Below are 26,814 nucleotides of genomic sequence, written 5' to 3' on the forward strand. Positions count from 1 at the left end.
CTTTAAAGGGGATTGGACAAATTTATGGAGGATAAGGCTATCAATGGCTACTAGTTCTGAGGGCTATATGCTATCTCCAGTATGACAGGAGGTATGCCTGTGTACACCAGTTGCTGGGGAATATGCGCAGGAGGTTGCTGTTTTACTTATGGGTTTCTACAGGCAGTTGGTTGGCCACTGTGTCAATAGAATGCTGGACTAGATGGACCTTTGATCTAATCCAGCATACCTCTCTTTATGTTCTTATGGCTCAGAGAAGTGGGAAGCATGTTAATACTTATTAGGTCATGAGCTCATAGCATAATAAACCAGTGATGGTGAAACTGATTCAGAAGTTCTTGCTTAGGTCCATTCAGATGCTTCTTTCCTATGCATACACCAGTGTGTTTTGCTCTCCCACAGCCTAACCATAGTTCACCACGCTGTATCAGAAGACATGCCTGAATTTTGGGAGAAGCTTGTCATATAGCACCAAAGGTTGCTTTTGGAAGCCTGCCTTCAGGGGAAACCAACTGTTTTAAAATCCCAGCGGTCCCTCGTACAACTATCTCAACAAGCAGGGAAGGCTGGGGTGGTTGGAAGAATTGGTGTACCTTTCTCACCTTTCCCTGCCCTCCCAGGAAGAAGAAAATGTTCTGGGCAAAACGTAGGTCCATTTGCTCTGACTTCCCTGCTGTTGTAAATGGGAAGCTCCATGGCTCCAGACCAGAATATTAGGCTGCTTGTTGTTAGTCTATAAAAATACTATAACTCCCAATCCCTGAGCACACTAGAGCCCTGCACAGACTTCTAATGTATGCTTAATCTGTGTACAAGAAACAGTGTTACACTTGAATATGCATTTATTGATTCTCATGTACAACTGTATGTGCACTATTGTGGTGTTTGTGATGACCTCAGGTTGGTTCCACTTGCTTAAGCATACCCAACATCAAGTTCCTAGATGTTATCTCGTTCTGCCTGGATTTGCCTTTCAAAGGGCAATGTGTCATCATATCTCCTATCATTTTCCACTGGCTAGATGAAAAGGACGTACATACAAGGCAATGCTAGACTGTTCTGTTGATTTACTAATATTCCCAGCTCAGCATTGCCACATTATGTACCATCAGCATTATCAAAATAGAAATGGGGCAATATCTTTAATGGCAAAATATATGAAAACAAGGCTGCATGTGTTTGAATGAAAAACAGGCTCTGAGGGATGAAATCTGGAATCTCCTAACCAGTGCTCCATTTTTATTACTGGTGACAAAGACATCCATGTAACCTATGGACAGGAACCTGGCTGGGGTTACCTCAAACAGGAAATGTTAGCACTGAACAAGCAACAAGAAACAATAAGTATTCAAAATGTTGATTACGCTATCATACAATTACTGTGATGCAGCTGACCAAATTGTACACAGGCATGCTATCATAAATACAATAGCCACAATCAAATGTGGGTCAGCACACACAGAACAAGCATTGTAACAGCCTTCCCCAACCTGGTACCCTCCACGAGTTTTGGATGTCAACTCCCATCAGCCCCAGGAAGCATGGCCAATGGCCAGGAATGCTGGGAGGTGTAGTCCAAAACATCTTGAGGGCACCAGGCTGGGGAAAGATGGCCTCATATAAAACCTCAATTTATCCAGGTACTAGTCCATGTGTAAATTTTGCAACTGAACATATGTTAGACATTCTCATGTTATGTTGTACACATGTTCATAGCAACATAATGCACAATGTAATGTCTGCACAGTCTTGGATTTCCCCATTTACATCAATACCAAGAAAGCTTTACATGGAAAGGCCCATTGCCTCTGGATTCTCCACTTTTGTGAATGGGGATACCCATGACAGGTCACAGCTTCAAGGCAATAGATTGAGCTGCTTTGCTATTGCTGTTTGTATAGACTAATTCAGCTAGTCTTCTGGAATTATCATGATAGGCAGGCAATAAACTGACCCTTAGCCAATTGTGCTCAGATGCCTGGATTTAAGTTGATAAGCACACCCATCCTGATAATGGACACTAGAATATGTATATGCAGTGACATATGGCCATGTTGATGTATCATTAGCATAACAGTTTGTTTTGTGTCTTTGGAATGCAGTAGTTTCTGGTGCATCCCATTCTCAGCATTCATGGCTTAACATAATACTATTTATTATCCTTAAATCCATAACTGACAAGTGGATACTGCTTTAATTGCATAGCATAATAAGCAAATATTAAAAACATTTCTGCATAGTATTAAGCAAGGCTGCAGCTACAATCTGTTCCATTAAAAAGAAATGGCCAGTTATACAAGTGGCCATGAGGTACCATCCAATTTGCACAAAGACTTCTGCTTACACAACGGGACATCCCCTTCCTCTCCTCCGACATGCCCCAAAAATCAACTCGGGAGGGTCCCCTACCCTGCAGAGCAGATTTTGGGAGCATACAGAGGGCTGCAACAGGGAGGGGGAATTTGTCCTGCCAACAGTGTCCATTATGTTGGTGGATGGACCCTGTTGGATTTCACTGATTGTCTTTCTGTATTTGAATTGTAGCAGCTGAATAGTAGTAGCCAATATGGCTTTTGCTTTGTCTACAAAGGCACAACATATATTTTTTTAAATAGGTATAAGTATTTCAGTTTACATCACTACAAATGCATTAAGATTCGTTTCACCCAAACACAGAAAGACAATTATGCCAAAACTGGTAAACATAAATTTAAAAAATAATTTGTTCTTTAGTCTCAGTGGGGAAAACAGCAACATTAACATTTTAGTTAAGAATTAACTTTTCTCTGCTTCCAGAGAAGAGGGAAACCCTGTATTTGATGAATCCAATATATCAAAATTAAATTAAAATCTGTGCTGTCATTGAAGTGAATATGTGTGGACAGCACACAATGTCATCCTATTTTATATTTTTAAAGCATATGTAGCTGTATTGCAATATAATATTAGAACAATGGTAATCTGCATCTTGCATGAACTGAGCACAATTCAGCCCAACATGTGGAGGTGGAAGTCCCCCATTTTGGCAGGGAGAAGTACCCAGTGCTCTCATGGAACACTATCTGCCATAGTTGGAATGGGAGCACCATCTCCATGAACAAGTTCCTGGATCAATATCAATATCATTAACAGTGCAATGGCTACTTCATATGTTGCACAAAAGTGGGAGTTGATGCAGCACAAATCACTCATGTTTCTTTGAACCCCAGATGATTCCAGAACTGACAAATCTCATTGCAGGACAGATTACAAGTGACGCTTTGAGTTACACTTTTCAAGTTACAACAGAAGTGGAGAAAGAAGATATGCAAACTCATTGTGCTTCTTCTTTCCTCATTTGTATATAATATATGAGCAATAGCTCTGAGCACCCGACTTTTCTATATAGCAGGGATGCAAGGCATAAGAAATTATGGCTAGGATCCACTACTTTAGCTACTTCTGTTTTACATTTTTACTTTGAACAGTAGATCCCCATACCATATTAAATAACTTATCTTAAAAGTTTTGTCAGTTTCAGAACAGGTTTGTTGTATTGGAGGGGAGAGGGCAAAGAAGTTGTTAAAGAAACACAAGCATCCTTGGGTGCACAAAACAATCTTCACATTTGTTTGGATCCAGGCCCACATACAAAACTAGTGAGTCATGGTAACCACTCCTGCTTAGATAAGTAAAGCTGGTGGTGAAAAAAACATAGATCAATAGATAAATTACTTAAAATAAATAATATTTGAGTGTTTGGTTCTATTTTAGGAACGAAATAGCAGCCAGCTTGTTAAATTTCATTTTCTGTACTTTTTTTAAAGTTTTGATGCCACTTCTGAATGACAGTTCCAGAGCTACTAGCTACTACACAAAGGGCACCTCCCACTGTCCACCATGTTGGGAAATCATTGAGAAAAAGAATTTGAAAAATAAAAGCAAACACCACATCCATTGTTTTCATTATTGCTACAGGACCTGCTTTCTCTATCTGTAATGCCTTTGTAAGAAATATTTGACCACCTAGCCCCAACAGTCCTATTAATATTAGGAGAAATCTATCTGTACCACAATTGGGTAAACTCCATGCACCCATTACGCAGAGTGCTATTATACATACTATTAACCCAATTACCGCATAATACCAAATGGACAAAAAGTAATGCACTGATTTCCCCACCTTTCTTAGTATAACAAAAGTTGAAGCAGCAGCAACTGCACTTGCAACAGCTGCAATTGTCCCATTAAGATGATCTGTGTAGCTTCTTTCAATTCCAGAAACATTGGATCCAAATAAAAAAGGTGGTCTTGCAATAAGCACCACTCCAGTGATTGTAAACAGGGTGAAAAGAAGATCCCAAACAGTATATTTCTCCTTAAGAAATATCCAGGCAAATAGTGATGTAAAAACTGGACTGCTGAAAGTAATGACTGTAGCATCAGCAAGAGGCATCACTTGGAAAGCATAATAAAGAAGGATCATTGCCCCAGAGCCAAGCAATCCTCGGAAGAAAAGAAATATTCGTTTGCCTTTTGGTCCGAGAAACCCCGTTCTAAAATGAAAGAAACAGACAGACATCATATTGATCCCATGGCCTGAAGATTTCAAAATCATGCATCAACACGACTAACTTCATATAATGAATTACAGATTGCAATACGTTAAAACTATGGTTGTTCTAACAATTGTCAGAACAACACTATTGGGATGTTTTCATGCAGGTTCTTCTGATACTCAGAACCTATAAGCTTAGCACCATTTATAAGCTTCTCTCTCACACCCCATCCCAAACACATTCTTTTAAAGCTCTGATTTTAAAGGAACAAGGTGCACTTAGGATCAAAGTAATACAGCATGCTTTGTTTCCGATATCTGCATGCAAAATAACCACATGAAATAAAGAGACAAAAAATAAAACAAATGTTTTGAAAGTATAGTGAGACCACTCTATGCATTCTGTAACATATTTTTCTGTTCATAGCACAAGACTAAGAATTGCTGAATTTCAGTTTCTGAAAGGTGGGGAGAATACTGCCATTGGGAAAAAGTGCAGTTAAAAATGTTATTTCATATCTCAAATTCCCACAATGAATAATATTTTGTATATTTAGACTGCTCAGTCTTAAGAGTTAAGCATGTCAGCCCCCACTGGCACTAATCCACCACCAAATGCCAGATCAAGAAAGGTTTTTCAGTGCTTCCAAAGCATGCTCATTAAGGGATGTTCCAGACTAGCCAGCACCCTCCATTTGAGAAGCACCTAGGGCCACTGCTGAGCATGCAACTGAGAGGTGCTAACATGGAGGCTCCATTTGTTCAAACTAGTGCCACTGGATGAGGGCTGTGCAAATAGCTGCCATTACCTGCAGAAACACAGCTCTCCCTTTTCTTTGGACTGCTGTGATTGTATACAGTCCTCATCTGCTGGTGCAGAGTACCTTCCAATTGCATGCTTAGTGGCAGCTCCATGCATTGCTGAGGTGCTTTCATGGAGAACGTGGGCTAGGGTGAAATGGCTATATATTATTAGGTAATGTAACAAGGCACTTCTCAGGCCTTTGTTGTAGAAGAATTTCAGGAACGTAGCATTGGCAAGCAGGAGGGGAGAGCTGAAGTTTCCCCCCCACACACACACAGTTCACTCCCCCCTGCCTTTCAAGTCACTTTTGTGGAGCCATTTCTTCTCGTCAGGGAGACCCAACCAAGACCAAAATGGCTACAGATAAATGATTTCTGGGCAAGTGGGTGAGAAGAACATGGGCAGGGGAAGGGTTGAGGTCTCTCCTCTTGCCTCCCTGTTATACTTTGAATCTCCCTTCCAACCCCCACATTTTATAAATATTTGATGGCAACTGATTGGACACAAAAGTCTGCCATCAGCCCTGAATTCCTAACAGTCTGTTATACACTCCTGTACCAGCTTAAACTATCATGGAGGTCATTTGCTGCAAAAGGCAGAAAGTCACAGATTATGTTCTTTATATGTGACACTGATAAAAACTGCACTATTTACCTGTCCCCATCTAACTGCACTTTTATATTTTAATCAAATCTCCTATAAACCGAAGAGCAATTTTTCTTGCCCTTCCCACATACAGAAGAGGCATAATACTCACTTGTAGTATATTAAACCAGGAAGAACAAATGCCATTTGAAAAACACATCTAAAGGCACTGACTTCCACTGAGTGCATATCTTCAATTTTCTTTAGAAATAAAGAAGCCACGGAGAAGAGAAAGGCAGACAACAGTGTATAGAACAGGCCAAGCCCCGAACAGGCACTTTTCTTCTTTATTTCTGGAACAGAATAATTGTTATTTCCAGTTAGCAATTAAAAATTTAGCTGCAAAGCTGTATTTTAAAATGTTTACATGCATGTCTAGGTTTGTTTTGAACAATTAACTCGAACAATTAACTCGAACAATTAACTTTGAGGAAGGAAACAAACAAAAAGAATAACTTTATTGTCGGCAAAGGAATATAGGTATTTTGAAAAGTAACAACAATTTTAGGTCCAAAAATAACTGCATTTACTCATTTTAATTTTTTTTTAAGGTGCATCTAGTAGTTTCTTCACAAAGTGGGCTATGTGTGTAATTTCTTTTGTCCTGTTTATAACAGAGATCCACTTGGAGAAATTCCCACATTCATTACAGAAACCAAAGATTTTGATATTTTTTCTAAAGTCCCTGGCAGTGAAATTGGCACAATTGTCCCTGGAGTACTGTACACACTGGAGCTACTGCACTGGGCAGCTGTGACAACCATGTTAGGAAAACAGCTTCTCTGCCCCCAACTTCTCCTATTGCATCTCTACTGTAAGGTAAGTTAGGCTGGGAAATAGTGACTGATTGGCCCAACCTCACCCAGTGAGCTTCATATACAAGAAGGGATCTGAACCCAGACTTCCCTTGTACAAGCCGAATGCTCTGTTCACTATAGACACTACACAGGCTCTCTGCTGCCTCAATCTTCAACTAAAAAAACCAGGGACTTCACCTGTTATTTTTTCTAGTATCAGTATTAATGCCCATTTTGGGGAAAACTCGATGTACAGTTTATTGGCTTGTTTAAGACACTGCACTAAACTACGTTGGACAAGTAGGTAGGAGCCTCAGGCTCATGCGCTCCCCCTTCCATTCCTCCTCTTGCACAGCCATAAAATGACTGGAAGCATCCGCTTTCTCTTTTTCATTAACCACAGTTTATAGTTGCATCAAAAAAGGACAGACTGTGGCTAGACTATGGTTTATTAACAAGCTAGGATAATTAAAAATGGTTTGATCTTGGCTTGTTTCATGAAATCAGTTTAAACTTTACCACAGTTTGTACTTTTCAGACAATAATCTCCTTGTGGCCACACAGGGAGAGAGATGGGGAGGGGAGTGTGTAGGAGTTCAAGTCTCAGTGTTGCATTTGAAATGTGCCATTGTTCTCAATACACACAAGGAAAAATCACACAAATACTTATTCCCGATGAGTACTTGGAAAATAAAACAAGTTCATGCAGTCATTCCAGTGTTCTTTCCAGATATTAATACTCATCTTAGAAAAACCGAGTTGTGAAATATTTTTAGTGAAATTTTACACTTAAAATTTATAAAACACATTTTTTTTCCTAGTACAAATGAGTTTTCTTACACAAAATACATTTTACACAACGTATAAAATCTCACTGAAAATTGTAGGTCTTTTATTTACCTATACTGAATCAAGATATAACCCATCAAATATGGTTACCACTACTTGTGACATTAGGTTTATAGTGAGATTCCCTATTATTTTATAATGAGCTGGCTAACTCAACCAAGCTATCCTGATGTGTAAATACCTTACTTTCCCCATATAATATGCACAAATCCCTAGGAACATGGATACAGTGTTATCACAATTTCTCTGCCTACTTGTACTCAATACAAATATTATTTAAAAAGAATAATGATTTCCAAAACTCTTATCTGTGTGACAAGATATCATCTAGGGTGATTAGAGAAGCAATAGATGCTGTGGACTCTTGGGGAAGAAACAGTGGTTTGGAAGGGCACTGTCAGTTGCTAGGCAACTTGGAATCACAATCCAAAAGCTGAGAATCAATGTTTTCTAACATTCAACAGCTGTGAATCCAAGGTGGCAGAATACATAAATATGTTTTGACCGTCTTGGTCCCAGGAGATTGGCTGCTAAAATCAGCTTTCAAGTTGCAGCAAACTTTCAGTTTTGAAAGGGCATGAATCTTATATCATTGGACACACTGAGGAGGTTAAGATTAAGGAGCAAATGTGCTTGGTATAAGGAATCAGTCATAATTTTACCAGGGTCAGCTAGATACCCCATGTTCATTTCATTCATTCCTTTATTTATTGCATTTCTATACTGTCCAAAAGCTAAAGCTCTCTGGGTAGTTCACAAAAATTAAGACCCTAAAATGCAACATGATAAAACATAATATAAAACCTTGAACATACACAAATTTAAAATAGTTTAAAACAAGTAAAACTAATTAACAATAAAACACAGGTCCTGATAAAACAACTAACATTAACGAGCCCCATCATATGCTGTCAAATGCCTGGGAATAGACCTGGATCGCACATAACAGCAGCAAATCGTGAATTAATTAACCCATGATTTGGGCGGTATGGCCTGGGTCATTTCACGGCCATTTTGATATTCAACCTCCAATTGCACTGATCTAGAGTTGCAACATGATGTCCGGATCATAGATTCATTGTGGGTTAAACAAACCACAGGTAACCTACAATTAGGAGTTAGGTTAACTGTGGGTTGTTTAACCCATGATTAACTTATAGGCCGTGTTTGGATGATCGCTTCTTCGCGTGGGAAGAAGCCACCCATCGTGGCTTCTTCCCACGCCCCAATATGTATGACTGCAATACTGTTACCTGAGATGCAGTGTTGTCCGAACCCAGTGCATGGTGGGCTTTTCACCCACCCCACAACCCCTACCGCAAGCCATGGGTTGTGGCATGGGTAAGAAACTATCCCTATCAGTCCACGCACCAGGTTCGGATGATATAGCAACCCGCGCTGCACTGCAGGTAATTATGCAAATTACAGTCATGCATGTAGTACACATGGAGGCAGGGGAAGAACCTAAAATGGGTTATTTCGCCCCATGATCATCCGAACCCCTAGTGTCCAGGTTCAGACGTCATGTAGCAACCCCCGATTGGGGGATGGATGTTCAAATATTAAGTAACCCACGATTTGCCGCCATTACATGCAAGCAGCCCCAATGTAAGGGGTTTTTTCCTTCAGAATTTCCATTTTATTCTCTCTGCTCTATCTCCCCATTCCTCCTCTCTCCAAAATATAACAACTCTGAAGTGGCTTACTTCCATGCCATGATCTCTTAGATCCATACCCCTCCTGCTTCTGTTTCCATTCCCAACTCTCTTCCCCTTTTTGATCCCCAAATACCTACTTATTCAGAATAGCTTTTACTGAATTGCTCTAGTCTCATCTTATGTGTAGCCCCACTGCCACCCAACCCTCATATCTCACCTACTCATTTGCAAGTCACTTCTCACCCCATCCCTGCCTTATCTATCTGTACAACCTTCTGGACAGGAACTGTGTCGCTTTTATGGTCTACACTGCCTAAGCAGACTTTTTGGCACTAAATCCCACTGACTTGAATGGCACTTATACCCATGTAAGTGTACACACATATAGGATTGCAGCCTTAATACAAGAAGGGCTGAAGTACATTATCAAGAAAAATAAAATGAGGATCCAGTGGACAACTGCATCAGCAAATTCCAGTAGTAATGAAAATAAACAGGACTATAAGAAAATAATCATATTGGCTGACACACTGTTAGAAGATAAATGTGTATGTAAGGGTGCAATCCTACTGAGATAGCCGGCAGCCTCCGAAGTCAAAGGCCGCCAAATATCCAATGCAGGGCAGCTGAAGCATGGAGATCGTCACCTATGTACTCTGGCCACCCTACATTTTTGGCTAGGCAGGAGGTTTTGCCTGTCTAGCCACAGCTTTGGGGCGGGAGGGAAGGAGTCCGGGATGCACACAGGAAGACGCATTACACAGCTTCCATGGTTTCCTCTCCTCCCCACCCCTGGGACTGCCCCCTTTTCCCTGTCTCCGCTCTCCGTTTCCAGGCATGGTGATATAGCCAGCACGGAGAGAACCATGCTGGCTCCGGGGGGGGGGGGGAGCACAGTTTCTGGGCTGGTTCCAACCTCGGAGCCCTGGTTCCAACCTCAGAGCCCTGGTTCCAACCTCGGAGCCCAGAAACTGAAACATCCTATGGCCCTCTAGACAGTGTCTAGGGGCCACAGGACTGTCCCCTTAACAATAAGAACAAAGTATCTTATGGCCACTCGTAAACAGAGTTGAAAAATAAGGTTATCAAAAATGATGGGTGTTCTTGAAGAACCATCACAGGAAAACAATTTGGTATTAACTGTATGTTCCCTATTTTCTTGCTTGTTTAATTCTTGTTAATGGAAGTCATGGATATAGCTGTCTAAAGGACCCTTTCTTTAACTGTAGTCCTACCTAGACAATCCAGCTCTCATATAACACTAAGCCAGGATTAGTGTTAAGTGCATGCGCTTCTGTGAGTTCAAGTGAAGCACTCTCACACTTCCCCCTCCCCTCTCTTCCCCTCCCATCTTCTCACAGAAGATGGCCAGGAAGGAGAACACCTGACGAGTTTAGCTTGACTTTCCCAATTCCTGGCTTGTCATTACATACGAAACAGGAATCATGGTTTGAAATGAACTCTAGACAACCACTAAACAAGCCAACAACAAAACCTCGATTGTTTTGCTGGCTTGTTTAACAAGCTAAAGTTTGTTTGTTTGTTTGTTTTAAACCATGATTCCTGGTCCATACATAACAACCCAGGAATCAGGGGAAATGAAACTCAGCAGAAGGAGTCTTCCTAGCCATGCAGGACCAGGAGAGGGGAGGAGGTCACACGTGAGACCGAGGCTTGTGCAGGTAATACTAAATCCTACTTAGCATTACATGTGAACATGGAGTCTCAATCAAAAATCCAAACATGTTTATTTGCATTAATTGCTTTGATCTGCCCTTTCTTCTGTCTCCCCACCCCCGGAAGCTCCACACATTACAATTGCTTCAGGAAATACTAATGTTACACCAGTATTTCCACAGACAAGATACAAAACGTGGACATCACATATACACACACACACACACACGTACGTCTGGGGAAACCTGACTGGGCCAATGTTCACAGATTACTGTATTAAAGATACAGTTTGTATTACATACACACTGTACAGTTTGATGTGGATAATTTTACTAGACATAGATCTGTCTTCTCAAATGGAGGTCTGTGTCAACTGCATGTAAAGCAGGGGTGGGGGGGTGTTTTAAGGTGAAAAGGGGCATATAGTGTGTGTGTATGTGTGTGTTACTGAGCCCTAACCCCTCTCCCATTTCCACAAGGTAAACTCCTCACCATCACATCAGACTCTGATATCAGAAGTAAGCCCAGTTGGGAGAAAATGCAGCAGGAGAAGCACCCTCCTCCATGCCCATTTGCCCTTAAAAAAACCACAACCTCACTTCACAGGCCAAACTTGTGTTTAAAAAATTGCTGCCATTACAAGTAATTTGGCCCTTAGTCTGACCAGACGAATTATACATTCTCCTTAAGACACATACAATATTTTCAGTACTGAAGCTGAAGCTTTTGGCCACCTAATGCGAAGAGAAAAGTCACTGGAAAAGACCCTGATGCTGGGAAAGACTGAAGGCAAAAGGAGAAGGGGACGGCAGAAGATGAGATGGCTAGATAGCATCACCGATGCAATGAATATGGACTTGAGCACACTCCAGGAGAGAGCGGAGGACAGGAAGGCCTGGTGTGCTATGGTCCATGGGGTCACGAGGAGTCGGACACAACTTAACGACTGAACAACAACAATTAAACTTCTTCTCTCATCAAAGATTTTCTTACGGTAAGCCTGTGTCCTAAGAATATAGCTATCCACTCTCTTTTGGATACTTTATCAAAATGGGAAGCTCCAGAGCAGAGCACCTGAAACACATTAGCTCAGAAAAGGTAAAATAGTTAAATCTCAAAGCATATTACAGCTTGAGGTAATGCATGCACATCTGTTTAATCTTAATGGTTTTTAATCTAGATTATTCTTCTAAAAACAAACACCTCATTTTCCCCTCTGACTTGCAGTACAGTTTTTAGCAAAGCCCCATGATATTTAGTCACTACAGACTGATAGAGATTTTGATCCCTTAATTATATTATTGGCCAATTTTGCTCACATTATACAACACAAATCCACATTAATGGGAACCTTTCATTTGAAATATTAGATTAAACTAAGGAGACTCAGAATGGGCTCCAGCTGATGGAAGAAATACAAAGCCATGGTGATCTATAGAGTGAAGAAGAACAGAACACCAACTTTTTGTATAGTAGTCTGTTTGATCATCTGAAGAATAAGGTGCCAAATTCAATATTGGAGTTACTAAGTGGGCCAGGATCCAAAGAACTGCAAGCCCAAAACCTCCTTCCCAATGCCATATGATAAAACACTTTTGAAACTGAGAGCACTGTCAAAAGTAGATTCTCATATGGCACTAGGAGTCTGCTGTTAAAGTAGTTCTTTGTTATCTAATTAACAATAAGGCTAAACTTCCAATAATTTCATACAACACTGAACTGTCTCTGTCTCGGTCTCTCTCTCTCTCTCTCTCTCTCTCTCTATATATATATATATATCTCACAAATGATAAACAATTTCTTTTAAACTATTACTGTTTTTAAAAAGATCTGTTATGAATGTCTGAAAAGAAATGCACCTTTGTATTATGAACAAACATTATACTTTAAGATTATAAAGGGAAGTTATCCTACTCATTGGTACTTTAAAAAAGAGCCATGTTGGTATTCCAGACTGCCAAAGTAAATAATATAGAAATAAAAGAGCTTCTTATTGCATTGTTTTTTTAAAAAACAATTAGCAAAGTATTACACACTTTGCAGTCTCTGTTCTTTCAATATAAACTTGTAAGAAAGGAATAAGATAACATTCCTCTATTTTTCAAGCAGCTGCCCCTCTCAAACCATATTGGCTTTCAGTTCAGCACTGACAAAACAGTGATAGATAGAAAGGTCTTCAGCGTTATGGCACAAGAAGCAGCGACATCCAAAATTTCTCTGGATATACAAAATTTTAACAAACAGTATTAATTTATCAGTACTTCATTTCTTTATTTCTGTTTTCTGGCCAGCTCCATTCTCAAGAACAAGACCAACAAAGATAATTGAAATAGTAATTAATAGATGCTTTCTGTACTGCTTGTTCACTCACTCTGCCTTTTGTAGACTATACAGCAAAGCTAGACAGTGCATATTATGAGAGGGTGGCGGTGGAGTATTGATATTAAACTGGGGGAAGGTGCATAGCTGTTTTATCTAGCTATGTAGAAAGGCAAGAAGAGATCCCCTCAGTTTAAATAAGTCTGTTCATATGTCATGGCAACATTCAGCAACAAATCATGGGCTAATTAATCCATAATTGCCAGAGATATGTGCTGCACGCGAGCCAGTTCCAGTTTGCAGAGATAAACTATGACTACCCTATTCATAGGTTGTTAGTGCAACATTTGAATTCAGACACTTTGAATTGTTTGTGGGTTAAACAACCCAAAGTTACCCTAAGAACAAATCATGGGTTAACATTGAGTTGTTTAACCCACAAACAACCCAAAGTGTCTGGGTTTGGACGTCACACTAACAACCCAAGATCAAGGTGCTTGTAGGTTGTTTTTGCAAACTGGAAGAGGCTTGTGCATGGCATGCATCCCTGCAAATTGTGGGTTAACTGCCAAATTTTAATTTATGAATTAACCATTAATTTGCCTCTGAACACTACTGTGTCATGCAAACCAGGTCAATATGTTCTCATGGCAAGATATTTTCCTGCATTTCTCACAAAATATGCAGCAGGTACCCCCAGAGGAACTAGAGACCAAATTGCCAATATCTGCTGGATAATGGAGAAAGCCAGGGAGTTTCAGAAAAACATCTATTTCTGTTTTATTGACTACCCTAAAGCCTTTGACGGTGTGGATCATAACAAATTGTGGCAAGTTCTTGGTGGGATGGAAATACCAAGTCATCTTGTCTGCCTCCTGAGGAATCTGTATAACGACCAAGTAGCAACGATAACAACAGACCACGGAACAACGGACTGGTTTAAGATTGGGAAAGGAGTATGGCCGGGTTGTATACTCTCACCCTACCTATTCAACCTGTACGCAGAACCCATCATGCGACATGCTGGGCTTGATGAATCCAAGGCTGGAGTTAAAATCACTGGAAGAAACATTAACAATCTCTGATATGCAGATGATACCACTTTGATGGCTGAAAGCGAGGAAGAGCTGAGGAACCTCATGACGAAGGTGAAAGAAGAAAGTGCAAAAGCTGGGTTGCAGTTAAACCTCAAAAAACCAAGATTATGGCAACCAGCTGGATTGATAACTGGCAAATAGAGGGAGAAAACGTGGAGGCAGTGACAGACTTTGTCTTTCTAGGCGCAAAGATTACTGTAGACGCTGACTGCAGCCAGGAAATCAGAAGACGTTTACTTCTTGGAGGAGAGCAATGACAAATCTTGATAAAATAGTTAAGAGCAGAGACATCACACTGACAACAAAGGTCCGCATAGTTAAAGCAATGGTATTCCCCGTCGTAACCTATGGCTGCGAGAGCTGGACCATAAGGAAGGCTGAGCGAAGGAAGATAGATGCTTTTGAACAGTGGTGCTGCTGGAAAATTCTGAGAGTGCCTTGGACTGCAAGAAGATCCAACCAGTCCATACTCCAGGAAATAAAGCCAGACTGCTCATTTGAGGGAATGATATTAAAGGCAAAACTGAAGTACTTTGGCCATAATGAAAAGACAGGATACCCTGGAGAAGATGCTGATGCTAGGGAAAGTGGAAGGTAAAAGGAAGAGGGGCCGACCAAGGGCAAGATGGATAGATGGTATTCTGGAGGTGACGGACTTGACCCTGGGGGAGCTGGGGGTGGCAACGGCTGACAGGAAGCTCTGGTGTGGGCTGGTCCATGAATTCACGAAGAGACGGAAGCGACTGAACGAATAAACAACAAACCCCCTGTTACCTTCAGGAAAGTCACAAACAAGAGATTTAGGTTGGGTTCACACATAATGCTAACCCATGGGTTGTTGGGATGCCCATGGTTTGTTAATCATGAACAACCCAGAAAGAAAACTTATGATTTGTGAACTCTGGATTGTTTAAACCATGGGTTGTCATTATATGTGAACCCAGAACTGTGGGTTTTTCATGGATTGTTTCACCAGGCTCCAGGGGCAGTGGACAAGAGTGGTAAAAAAAATTCCAGCCATTCTACATGCCAGTACTACAGTGCTGCAAAGGCATTTGGGATACAGGGAGAGAGTGAGTGGAGAAGGAGGGAAACAAGCAACCCAGGGCTTGATAAAACAAACTGTGATTTGTTCCGATAGTCTGCTAGACAAACCCTGGGTAGGGCAACATACCCTGGATTAACCATGGGTTAATGTTATGTGCGAACCAGGTCTTAAGTTTCTCTGGTTAAATAATACTGTAATATGTTGGTAAATAGTTCATTCTTCAAGATTCCTGTTGGTATATTATTTAGGGGTTTTTTTAAATTCACCTACTTGTATTTGAAAGAATTGGGCACAATTGTTATCTACATGATTATACAGGATCCTGGGTTTGTATTTATTAGCTTCTTTTAAGCAAAAGGGAATGTTATTGCTGTTTTAGTTTAGATTGTTTTTGTGTATTTTATATTTTTATGTTATTTAATTAGTTTTTGAAAACCTCCTTGAGAGGGTTTTGCCCTGAAATACAGCATATAAATTCCTTGAATAAAATACAATAACCAATTCAGGTTTGGGAAATCTTAACACTGCATCTGAACAATTAATGCTGAAAATGGAGAAAACAAGGGTCATGTCAGAGAATCATCTCTACATAGAAGTAGCAGCTTTTATCAAGCAACTTTCAACCCTTCTTTACTCCCGAGTATAACCCCCATGGAAGTGCCATCAAAAAGAGCTTCCAGTCAGTGGAGCTCATTTGTCAACAACAAGTAATTGTGTTTCCTTGGGAACCTTTGGATGTGAAGATTTTAAGTTTTTAGTGGTTCAGGCTGGAGAAGCCTTATCCTAAAAACAGATTTTCAATGTTCAGGTGGAGCAAAGAACACAGCGGGCTGAAGGTGCTGTGGGGAACCCGAACCCCTGAAGAATATATCAGGGTGATCTTTGGAATTTCAGCTTGCATTAAAAAAACAAAACCCTCTATCACTTTTAATTGTGGAGATAACTGAGAAGCAATAGGCACATTTAAGTCAAAAAATTAAACAGGATTTCAACCACATTATACAACTGTAAAAATATTAAGACATATATTAGGCTCTAGTTTTCCTACACTGATTCTCCCCTCCCACATACCCTATTGCCCCCATACCCTTAGTATTCCTCAGCACAAAAGTTCTGGCGATAGGCTGGGGAGGTTGTAAACATTTGAACCAACCCCAAGCCAAACTCTTATTTTCTAAATTTATATGCCTATAGAACATATAATGGCATGTAAACCATTGTATATGAATAAATACACAGAATACTATCTAAGCACAAATTCCTTCCATTTCTGTTTCACAAAGGAAACAGAACAACTGGATGACACATTTTTAGTTCTAGAGGAAAATGAAGAACAAAGTGATGTGGATGCTAGTGAAGCAATGTTACCCCTTAAAGGAGCATTAAATTAGGCCCTCTTTCAAGTTGTTTACATAATTATGCTATGAATGAATATCATTTATTACATTAGTTCTTAGACCATAGTAGCACAAAACCAAGTAACAAATTACATAAACTTACATAACAATACAATAATCAACAATTAAAATTAGTTGTTAAAATTGTTAAGGTCAAATCACATTCTTAAAATAGCAAGCAGTTTCATATGTTTGTATGAACACAACACTATCTCCTGCTGTAGAGATGGGCAGACATTAGGGTGTGGTCCACAAATAGACAACTAGCCAATTATCTGGTGAGGACTCTTGTGTATAAACTTACATAAAAATACAATAATCACTAGTTAGAATTAGTCATTAAAATTATTAAACTTAACACATATTCCTAAAATAACAAGATTTACTTATAAAATACATAACGTTATAAACTTATACCAGAACGCATTTCTCATATTTCGGAATCTCGCAGGCAATTCACAGCAATGGGGTCTACCTACTTCTCCCTACATTTAGCAGCCTTTACCGTGAAAGAAGCAACCCTCCAGACCAAATACTGGCTAGTTGCTTATAGCAGAAAACCCAGTTTCCTCTTTTGTTTGTTGTTCAGTCGTTCAGTCGTGTCCGACTCTTCGTGACCCCATGGACCATAGCATGCCAGGCCTTCCTGTCCTGCGCTGTCTCCCGGAGTGTGCTCAAGTCCATATTCATTGCATCGGTGATGCTATCTAGCCATCTCATCCTCTGCTGTCCCCTTCTCCTTTTGCCTTCAATCTTTCCCAGCATCAGGGTCTTTTCCATTGACTATTCTCTTCACATCAGGTGGCCAAAATATTTGAGTTTCACCTTCAGTATCTGTCCTTCCAATGAGCACTCAGGGTTGATTTCCTTTGGATGGACTAATTTGACCTCCTTGCAGTCCAGGGGACTCGGAAGAGTCTTCTCCAGCACCACAGTTCGAAAGCATCGATTCTTCGGCGCTCAGCCTTCCTTATAGTCCAGCTCTCACAGCCATACGTTGCTACTGGGAAAACCATAGCTTTGATTATACGAACCTTTGTCGGCAAGGTAATGCCTCTGCTTCTTACAATGCTGTCTAGGTTTGCCATAGCTTTCACCCCAAGGAGCAAGCGTCTTTTAATTTCATGGCTACAGTCACTGTCTGCAGTGATCTTGGAGCCCAAGGAAATAAAATCTGTCACTGCTTCCATTTCTTCCCCTTCTATATGCCAGGAAGTGATGGGGCCAGATGCCATGATCTTAGTTTTTTTAATGTTGAGTTTCAAACCAGCTTTTACACTCTCCACTTTCACCCTCAACAAGAGGCTCTTGAGATCCTCTTCGCTTTCTGCCATTAGGGTGGTATCGTCTGCGTATCTGAGCTTGTTGAGAATTCTCCCGGCAATCTTAATTCCGACCTGTGATTCATCCAACCTGGCGTTTCTCATGAAGTACTCTGCATATAAGTTCAATAAGCAGGGTGACAATATACAGCCTTGTCGTACTCCTTTCCCAATTTGGAACCAATCGGTTGTTCCATGTCCGGTTCTTACTGTTGCTTCTTGAGCCTCGTACAGGTTTCTCAGGAGACAGGTAAGGTGGTCTGGTACTCCCATCACTTTAAGAATTGGCCAGAGTTTGTTGTGATCCACACAATCCAAGGCTTTAGCATAGTCAATGAAGCAGAAATAGACGTTTTTCTGGAATTCTCTTGCTTTCTCCATGATCCAGCAAATGTTGGTGATTTGATCTCTAGTTCCTCTGCCTCTTTGAAACCCAGCTTGTACTTCCGGTAGTTCTCGGTTCACATACTGCTGAAGCCTAGCTTGTAGGATTTTGAGCATCACCTTGCTGGTACGTGAAATGAGCGCAATTGTATGGTAGTTTGAACACTCTTTGGCATTGCCCTTCTTTGGAATTGGAATGTAAACTGACCTTTTCCAGTCTTGTGGCCACTGTTGAGTGTTCCAAATGTGTTGGCATATTGAATGCAGCACTTTAACAGCATCATCTTTTAGGATTTTCAATAGCTCAGCTGGAATACTGTCATCTCCGCTAGCTTTGTAGTTAGTAATGCTTCCTAAGGCCCACTTGACTTCACTCTCTAGGATGTCCGGCTCAAGTTCAGTGAGCGCACTATCATGGCTATCAGGGACATTCAGATCTTTCCTGTATAGTTCTTCTGTGTATTCTTTCCACTTCTTCTTAATCTCATCTGCTTCTGTTAGGTCCCTGCCTTCTTTGTCCTTTATCATGCCCGTCTTTGCATAAAACGTTCCCTTGAGAGCTCCAATTTTCTTGAAGAGATCTCTAGTCTTTCCCATTCTGTTGTTTTCCTCGATTTCTTGGCATTGTTCATTTAAGAAGGCCTTCTTGTCTCTCCTTGCTATTCTCTGGAAATCTGCATTCAGTTGGGTATATCTTCCCCTTTCTCCCTTGCTTTTCGCTTCCCTTCTTTCCTCAGCTACTTGTAAAGCCTCATCAGACAGCCACTTTGCTTTCTTGCATTTCTTTTTCTTTGGGATGGATTGAGTTGTTGCCTCCTGAACAATGTTACGGACCTCCATCCATAGTTCCTCAGGCACTCTGTCTATCAGGTCTAATCCCTGAAATCTATTCCTCACCTCCACTGTATATTCATAAGGGATATGATTTAGGTCATACCTGAATGGTTTAGTGGTTTCCCCTACGTTCTTCAGTTTAAGCCGAAATTTTGCAACAAGAAGCTCATGATCTGAGCCACAGTCAGCTCCAGGTCTTGTTTTGACTGACTGTACAGAGCTTCTCCATCTTTGGCTGCAAAGGACATAATCAATCTGATTTCGATATTGATCATCTGGTGATGTCCATGTGTAGAGTCGCCCCTTGTGCTGTTGGAAAAGAGTGTTTGGTGTGATCAGCGTGTTCTCTTGGCAAAACTCTATTAGCCTTTGTCCTGCTTCATTTTGTACACCAAGGCCATGCTTGCCTGTTATCCCGGTGATTTCTTGAGTTCCTACTTTAGCATTCCAATCCCCTATGATGAAGAGGACATCTTCTTTTGGTGTTAGTTCCAGAAGGTGTTGTAGAACTTCATAGAACTTTCTTTGGGATGGATTGAGTTGCTGCCTCCTGAACAATGTTACGGACCTCCGTCCATAGTTCCTCAGGCACTCTGTCTATCAGGTCTAATCCCTTCAATCTATTCCTCACCTGCACTGTATATTCATAAGGGATATGATTTAGGTCATACCTAGGGATGTCAGAGAATTCCGCCACGGATCTCGGTGAGGCCGAATGCCAGTGCATTCGGCCCCCCGAAACGCGTGGCGGAACGAAGCCCCCCCGCCCCGTGAAAGGCGCGCGAAACGGGACACCTACCTGCTGCCGTTCGTGCTGACTTGCAAATGGTGGCCGCAGCCGCCATTCGCTTCATCACTATAGCCATGATAGGCTATGTAAATATGTACGTAGCCTACCACGGCTAACACAGGGACGCCATTTGTTTCCCTGCGGAAGCCGTGATAGGCTGCATAAGTATTTACGTAGCCTATCACGGCAAAAAAAAGGGAACGCAAATGGCGGTGGCTATGGTGGCCGCCATTTGCTTTCCCTTTTTTTTTTTTGGCCATGATAGCCTACGTAAATATTTACGTAGGCTATTACGGCAAAATACAGGGATGCAAATGGCGGCGGCTATGTCAGCCGCCATTTGCGTCCCTGCAGGCTGCCAAGCGGCCGGATGTCCGGCTGCGGGCCGCCCCAGCCGGCAGCTCTGCAGAATCGCCACGGAGTGGAGCCGGCAGGAGAGAATTTCGGGGGGAGGGACGGAGCGCCTCCCCCCCACTGCGAATGTCACCCTTCGAAAAGGTAAGTGACTTTTGTACATCCCTAGTCATACCTGAATGGTTTAGTGGTTTCCCCTACGTTCTTCAGTTTAAGTCGAAATTTTGCAAGAAGCAGCTCATGATCTGAGCCACAGTCAGCTCCAGGTCTTGTTTTTACTGACCATATAGAGCTTCTCCATCTTTGGCTGCAAAGGACATAATCAATCTGATTTCGATATTGATCATCTGGTGATGTCCATGTGTAGAGTCGCCTCTTGTGCTGTTGGAAAAGAGTCTTTGATCAACGTGTTCTCTTGGCAAAACTCTATTAGCCTTTGTCCTGCTTCATTTTGTACACCAAGGCCATGCTTGCCTGTTATCCCGGTGATTTCTTGATTTCCTACTTCAGCATTCCAATCCCCTATGATGAAGAGGACATCTTTTTTTGGTGTTAGTTCCAGAAGGTGTTGTAGGTCTTCATAGAACCGATCAACCTCAGCTTCTTCAGCCTCAGTGGTTGGGACATAGACTTGAATTACTGTGATGTTGAATGGTTTGCCTTGGATTCGTACTGAGATTATTCTATCGTTTTTGAGATTGAACCCCACAACTGCTTTTCCCACCCTTTTGTTGACTATGAGTGCTACTCCATTTCTTCTAAGGGATTCTTGCCCCCAGTAGTAGATATAATGGTCACCTGAATTAAATTTGCCCATGCTTGTCCATTTTAGTTCGCTGATTCTCAAGATGTCGATGTTCAGTCTTGCCATCTCATGTTTGACCACCTCCAGCTTACCTTGATTCATTGATCTGACATTCCAGGTTCCTAAACAATATTGTTCTTTACAGCATCGGACTTTCTTTTCACCACCAGACACATCCACAGCTGAGTGTCCTTTCGGCTTTGGCCCAGCCGCATCACTCTTTCTGGCGCTACTTGGAAATTCCCTCTGCTCTTCCCCAGTAATATATTGGACACCTTCCGACCTGAGGGGCTCATCTTCCAGCGTCATCTCTTTTAGCCTTGTGATATGTCCCATGGGGTTTTCTTGGCAAGAATACTGGAGTGGGTTACCATTTCCTTCTCCAGTGGACCACATTTTGTCAGAACTCTCCACCATGACCTGTCCGTCTTGGGTGGCCCTGCACGGCATAGCTTATGGCTTCACTGAGTTATGCAAGCCCCTTCGCCACAACAAGGCAGTGATCCATGAAGGGGAGTTTCCTTTTTACATCCCAACATTGTCTCTAATGTCTATGTATAATTGACATTCAAGGATATAATATGCCAAAACCTCCAAAACTGGTTTCACATGAACACACAATCAGTCTTGGACCAGTATACCATGAAATCTACCAGATTTCATCATACAGTCCATTTGTTCAAAGCGCAATCACATGAAAGCCCTTCAATATTCCATTGTCATGGGGGTAAGAGGTATCCTTCATATTGTTGCTGATGTTTGGTACCTTCCAACCACCTAGCTATTCTAGAGGATGTAAGGTAGGCTATATCAGACTGTGTGCCAACATCCAAAACTTTTTCTTAAAGCTGTTTCTAGGAACATTTCCCCTTGGATTTAAAGCCTATAAGGAGAAACCCAAATTTTGAAGTAATTTTGAGATTTTCTGCTATCACGAAGTATCCAGATTGCTTACTCTCTCTTACTCTAGACACAAGCTGGCTGGTCTGGCTTCAAACAACTGGTTTATTCTTCCCCAATAATTTGCCATCCTGACATAAATTAAACCAGTCATCGTTCCTATCCCCAGCTCAGCTCTAAGTAAATAAGCTGGAGTAGGTTTTGAAACCCCTAGGACCATACTGAGAAAACAATTTTGAACTCTTTCAATTTTGGCGAGATGTGTGTATCCCCAAATTTCTGCACCGAATTGTTAACACTGGGATCACGTTTGCTTTAAAAATGTTCAAAATCTGGCATATTGACCCAGGGTATCTGAAATTCAGCAACTGGATTAGGGATAGCACGCAAGCAACTGATTTCAGTTCATTTTTCTATGCTAGTGAAGCAATGTTACCCTTTGAAGGAGCATTAAATTAGGCACTCTTTCAAGTAGATTGCATAATTATGCTAAAGAAACGAAGGCCTAGTTCTTACTGAGGTGCCAAGTCTGTGTCTGGGTTCTACCACTTCAGGCTGTAGATACATGGGGGCTCACAGGACTGTGTATTTCTCCATACAATAATAAGAATTTTTCACACATGGAAAATTAGATGACACAGACAAGGGCATTTGTGCCCCAACTTTTATGTTTGTCTATCTACAGGGAGTTTGATATAGAGAAGCATTCAATCATATAAGCCCCCACCCACCTGCAGTCGAAAGTGGTACAACCCAGACACAGGTTTATTATATTCCATGAGAACTAGGCCTAATATACGGGATAATCCTGCAAACTATTCAACAGCATTACATGATGAACAGAAACTTCAAAACACTGAATGCCAGGGTAGTGTTCCAAAGACTGTCAATAAAATTACCAAGTAATGTGAATGACTCTTTTGATTTAGGAAAGGGGTAGTGGTGGCAGCACTAATTATTCATGTTCTATAATGCCTCAGGATCTATCCTTTGCCATGTAACTTCTTACCAACTCATAGAAACTTGGATTAAAACTTCAACATAGCAGATTTCTCTGCAAGCTTAATTTTACACACTGTAATTGCTTTTGATGAAAGCACTACTACTAAAAGCTCATGGAATGCTAGGCTGGTGTTTCTACATTACGCAACCCCCCCCCACAAAAACCCATATCCTTTCTGGAGCTTCCTGCTTTCGGTTTCTTTGCGGGATAAGCAAGGGCTTCTTTACACGGCAGCCATGTGGTTTGAACTGAGGGAGTGCCTTCCTCCCTCCCTGTGCAAAGGGGGGGGGGAGTCTTGTTTTTGTAGATTAACTTCTGCTGTACTGTTTTCTTGCAGCCCAAAGGAAACCTCTGACTTACTTCTGAATAGAGATTACACCACAGTATAAGTCTGCAATCCTGGGCACACTTACTTGGGAGCAAGCCCCACTGAACTTAATAGGGTACTCTGAAACAACAGAGGACACTGCTTCTGAGCTTGGTGGGGTGGGGGATCAGATGTGTCTCCCTTCATTGCAGTGAGGCATTTTATTTTACCCTCTTCTCCCTCCGACTGAGAAATGCAGAAGTGGGAGACGCAACTGGCAAGCGATTCTTGCCCTTGCGCCTGTCAAATCTGCTCGGGTCTCCTTCCCTGCAACCCCGCTCCCATCCTCAATGCTTCCGTCATCCTGGCCGTACCCCCAGCAATCAAAACAAATGCACACAGCAGGCAGACAGAGCAGTTTCTTCTGCCATGGGAGAACGTCACGTGGCGGTCATGGCGTTCCTGTTCCGTGGTCTGGGAAAAATACTACATTTTTGGGGATGGGGGTAAACATGGGATAGGCTGGGAGAAATGACGGGAGACACGCTGGTGGGTAATGGCATTTTCTAAAGAGCCTGCAAACTTCCATGACAGAGCCATCTCAACAGCAGGATAAAAGCTCTGTGTGATGAACCCCCTTAAAACACAAGGTTATGCTTTTGTGCCTCCCCTAAGGCTCCAAGTAGTGGATGATTAGATAATATTCATAAAGCACTTTGAAGGAATATTAGTTTGCTTTTCCACAGTAGCATACATAAGCATATCAAAAGTTAAACATATTGATCTAATATATTGTGTACATTAGCAACAGAGGATGTAAGGATAGATTATCTAGTGCCCTTTGTTCCAGAATATATTTTTCACTACATCAGGTCCAGAGACTCACAGTATACGACCGCCAAGTTAACAGTTACAGATAAATTTCCCCTTTACAAGAAGTAACCTCACGTCTGAATTTTATAGTAATTTGTGAGACTATAAATCTATTAATAAATATAAAATCATATTCATAATCAGGTTTTACATACACAACGCTAACGTTCGTATGCTCTATAGTAATTAATTTAGAATTAAAGCACGATCACCTGTTCCATACTCAAAATAATAAACACAGAATTCTTTTTACACTGGAGCAGTGGAAGAAAGCCATACTTTTAAGAATCTTAAAGCACATTAAGGAATAAGTAACCCATGTGAAGTGATCTTGAGTCAAAGAGTTAAAGGCAAGTAAAAGGGAGGGTTTCTCTTCACCTTTTCAATTTACCATTCTTTGCAGAGCAGGGACACTAATCTGTGTTGATGGGTATTCTGGGTTAATCAGTGCAGAATAAATGGATTAGAATTGTCCTATCTGTGCCTTTAAGGTTTTTAAATATGGAGAAATGGAACCAAAAAAGGAATGTGTATTTCCCAAAGTGGGGCGTACAATATAGGAGTCTTATAAACAGACAGAACAACTAAAGCAATAATAAAATAACTAAGACGAATGGAGGGATCAAGAATTAAAGTCGTTGCTGTGTTTAACGTGAAGTATTCAGGGGTGAGGGAAATGATTTCTGACAGACACTAAAAGGCAGGGCTTGGGGGCGCCCCACTTGTGAGGCGAGCCGGCTTGCCACAGAGGGAGGTGCACGGCCAAGCGGGCAGCGCCCCGCCCGGGGGGAGAGACGGCCCATCCTCACCTTTGCCGTGACCTGAGGGAGCACTAAAGCGCCGAATCGCCCAGTTCTCCGCACCTCCGCCTGCGAGGTCGAGGCCGGGGGCACAAGTTGTGCCCTGCCCTGCCCTGCCCGCCACCCCACCCCTCCCGCGCAGGAGGCGCCGCCACGGTGGGCAGCGCCAAGGGCGAGCGAGCCCACCGTGGCAATGTCACCCGAAGGGGCCGCCCGCCCGGCCCCCCGCCGGCCGCTCGCCCTCCTCACCCACCGGGCGTCGCGCGTCTCCAGGGGAAACTTGCACGGGGGCAGCAGGAGCAGGAACTGTCGCTGTCGCCGCCGGGCTTGGCAGCGTCCGCGGCTTCCATGTCGTGCACCTGGCAGCGGCAGGGCGGCTGCTGCTGCTGCTGCTGCTGCTGCTCTCCGGCGCCGCCGGCGCCCTCTTCCTGGGCCCCGGGCAGCTCCTGTTCCACCTCCCATCGTCCCTCCTCTCCTCCCGCCGTGACGCCGGTGGGATCCGCGGCGCTCTCATCGCCGCTCCGATACCGCACCATGAGGAGGACCGCTTTCCGCCTGCCTCGAACTGCTCCGTCCGGCGAGAAAGCCGGCAACTTCAGTGCGCAGGCGCGGGCACACCAGCCTTGGCACCGCCCCTTGCCCGCCGGCTTCGGTCCCTGTGGTGAGGTGGCCGATTTCCCCTCGGAGGGGCTTTATTTTTCCCAGGGTGAGCTCGGCTCCCGCAGGAAAGAGGCGCCCGCAAAGACTTCTTAGAGCCGGGTTGGTTTCCCCTCTTAGTCCCCAGATGGGAATGAGACTATCTTCCTCTTTGGGATTGCCTGAGAACTACAGCCCTTCTGTTCAGTGCCATGAAATCATACTTTGTGGAGGGAAAAGGACGCGTTGTGCCTAAAAAAATGTCTTGCGGCCGAGTCAGGGTGCCGGCCAAAGATGTTCCGTATGTGTGGCACTAGCTAGCTAAGAGTTGTGAAGCAAAACATTCCCCGCTGTAAATCTCAACTCTGGCTAGGTGGCCTTAGGCGAGCCACTTACTCTCAATCTCCATTTTGCAATATGGGGGTTAATAATACTGACCTACCTTAAAGGACCCCTTCATGGATCACTGCCTTGTTGTGGCGAAGGGGTTTGCGTAACTCAGTGAAGCCATAAGCTATGCCGTACAGGGCCACCCAAGACGGACAGGTCATGGCGGAGAGTTCTGACAAAATGTGGTCCACTGGAGAAGGAAATGGCAACCCACTCCAGTATTCTTGCCAAGAAAACCCCATGGAACGTATCACAAGGCTAAAAGAGATGACGCCGGAAGATGAGCCCCTCAGGTCGGAAGGTGTCCAATATACTACTGGGGAAGAGCAGAGGGAATTTCCAAGTAGCGCCACAAAGAGTGAAGCGGCTGGGCCAAAGCCGAAAGGACACTCAGCTGTGGATGTGTCTGGTGGTGAAAAGAAAGTCTGATGCTGTAAAGAACAATATTGTTTAGGAACCTGGAATGTCAGATCAATGAATCAAGGTAAGCTGGAGGTGGTCAAACATGAGATGGCAAGACTGAACATCGACATCTTGAGAATCAGCGAACTAAAATGGACAAGCATGGGCAAATTTAATTCAGGTGA

The 26,814-nt window shown here is 42.4% G+C and overlaps 1 protein-coding gene across 2 annotated transcripts in view; it reads right to left on the reverse strand.

The window, feature by feature from the left end:
* SLC35G1 (solute carrier family 35 member G1) overlaps positions 1-25,795 on the reverse strand; it is a 34,042-nt gene extending 8,247 nt beyond the window's left edge. Inside the window, exons 1-3 of one of the 2 annotated variants that reach the window (XM_084845840.1) lie at positions 25,455-25,795; positions 6,100-6,280; positions 4,163-4,535 (exon numbers count right to left, since the gene is read on the reverse strand). In XM_084845840.1, coding sequence (XP_084701966.1) covers positions 4,163-4,535; positions 6,100-6,280; positions 25,455-25,737 — 837 coding nt within the window. In that variant the 5' untranslated portion in view covers positions 25,738-25,795. Of the gene's footprint in view, positions 1-1,206; positions 4,536-6,099; positions 6,281-25,454 lie in introns of those variants that run through there. The other variant, XM_084845839.1, reaches the window with a different exon arrangement.
* Between the last annotated feature and the right edge of the window lie 1,019 nt (positions 25,796-26,814).

Source organism: Heloderma suspectum, chromosome 3 (assembly GCF_057233095.1).
Source record: "Heloderma suspectum isolate Gila_16-S chromosome 3, 16-S_ref, whole genome shotgun sequence".
NCBI classification, from domain to species: domain Eukaryota; kingdom Metazoa; phylum Chordata; class Lepidosauria; order Squamata; family Helodermatidae; genus Heloderma; species Heloderma suspectum.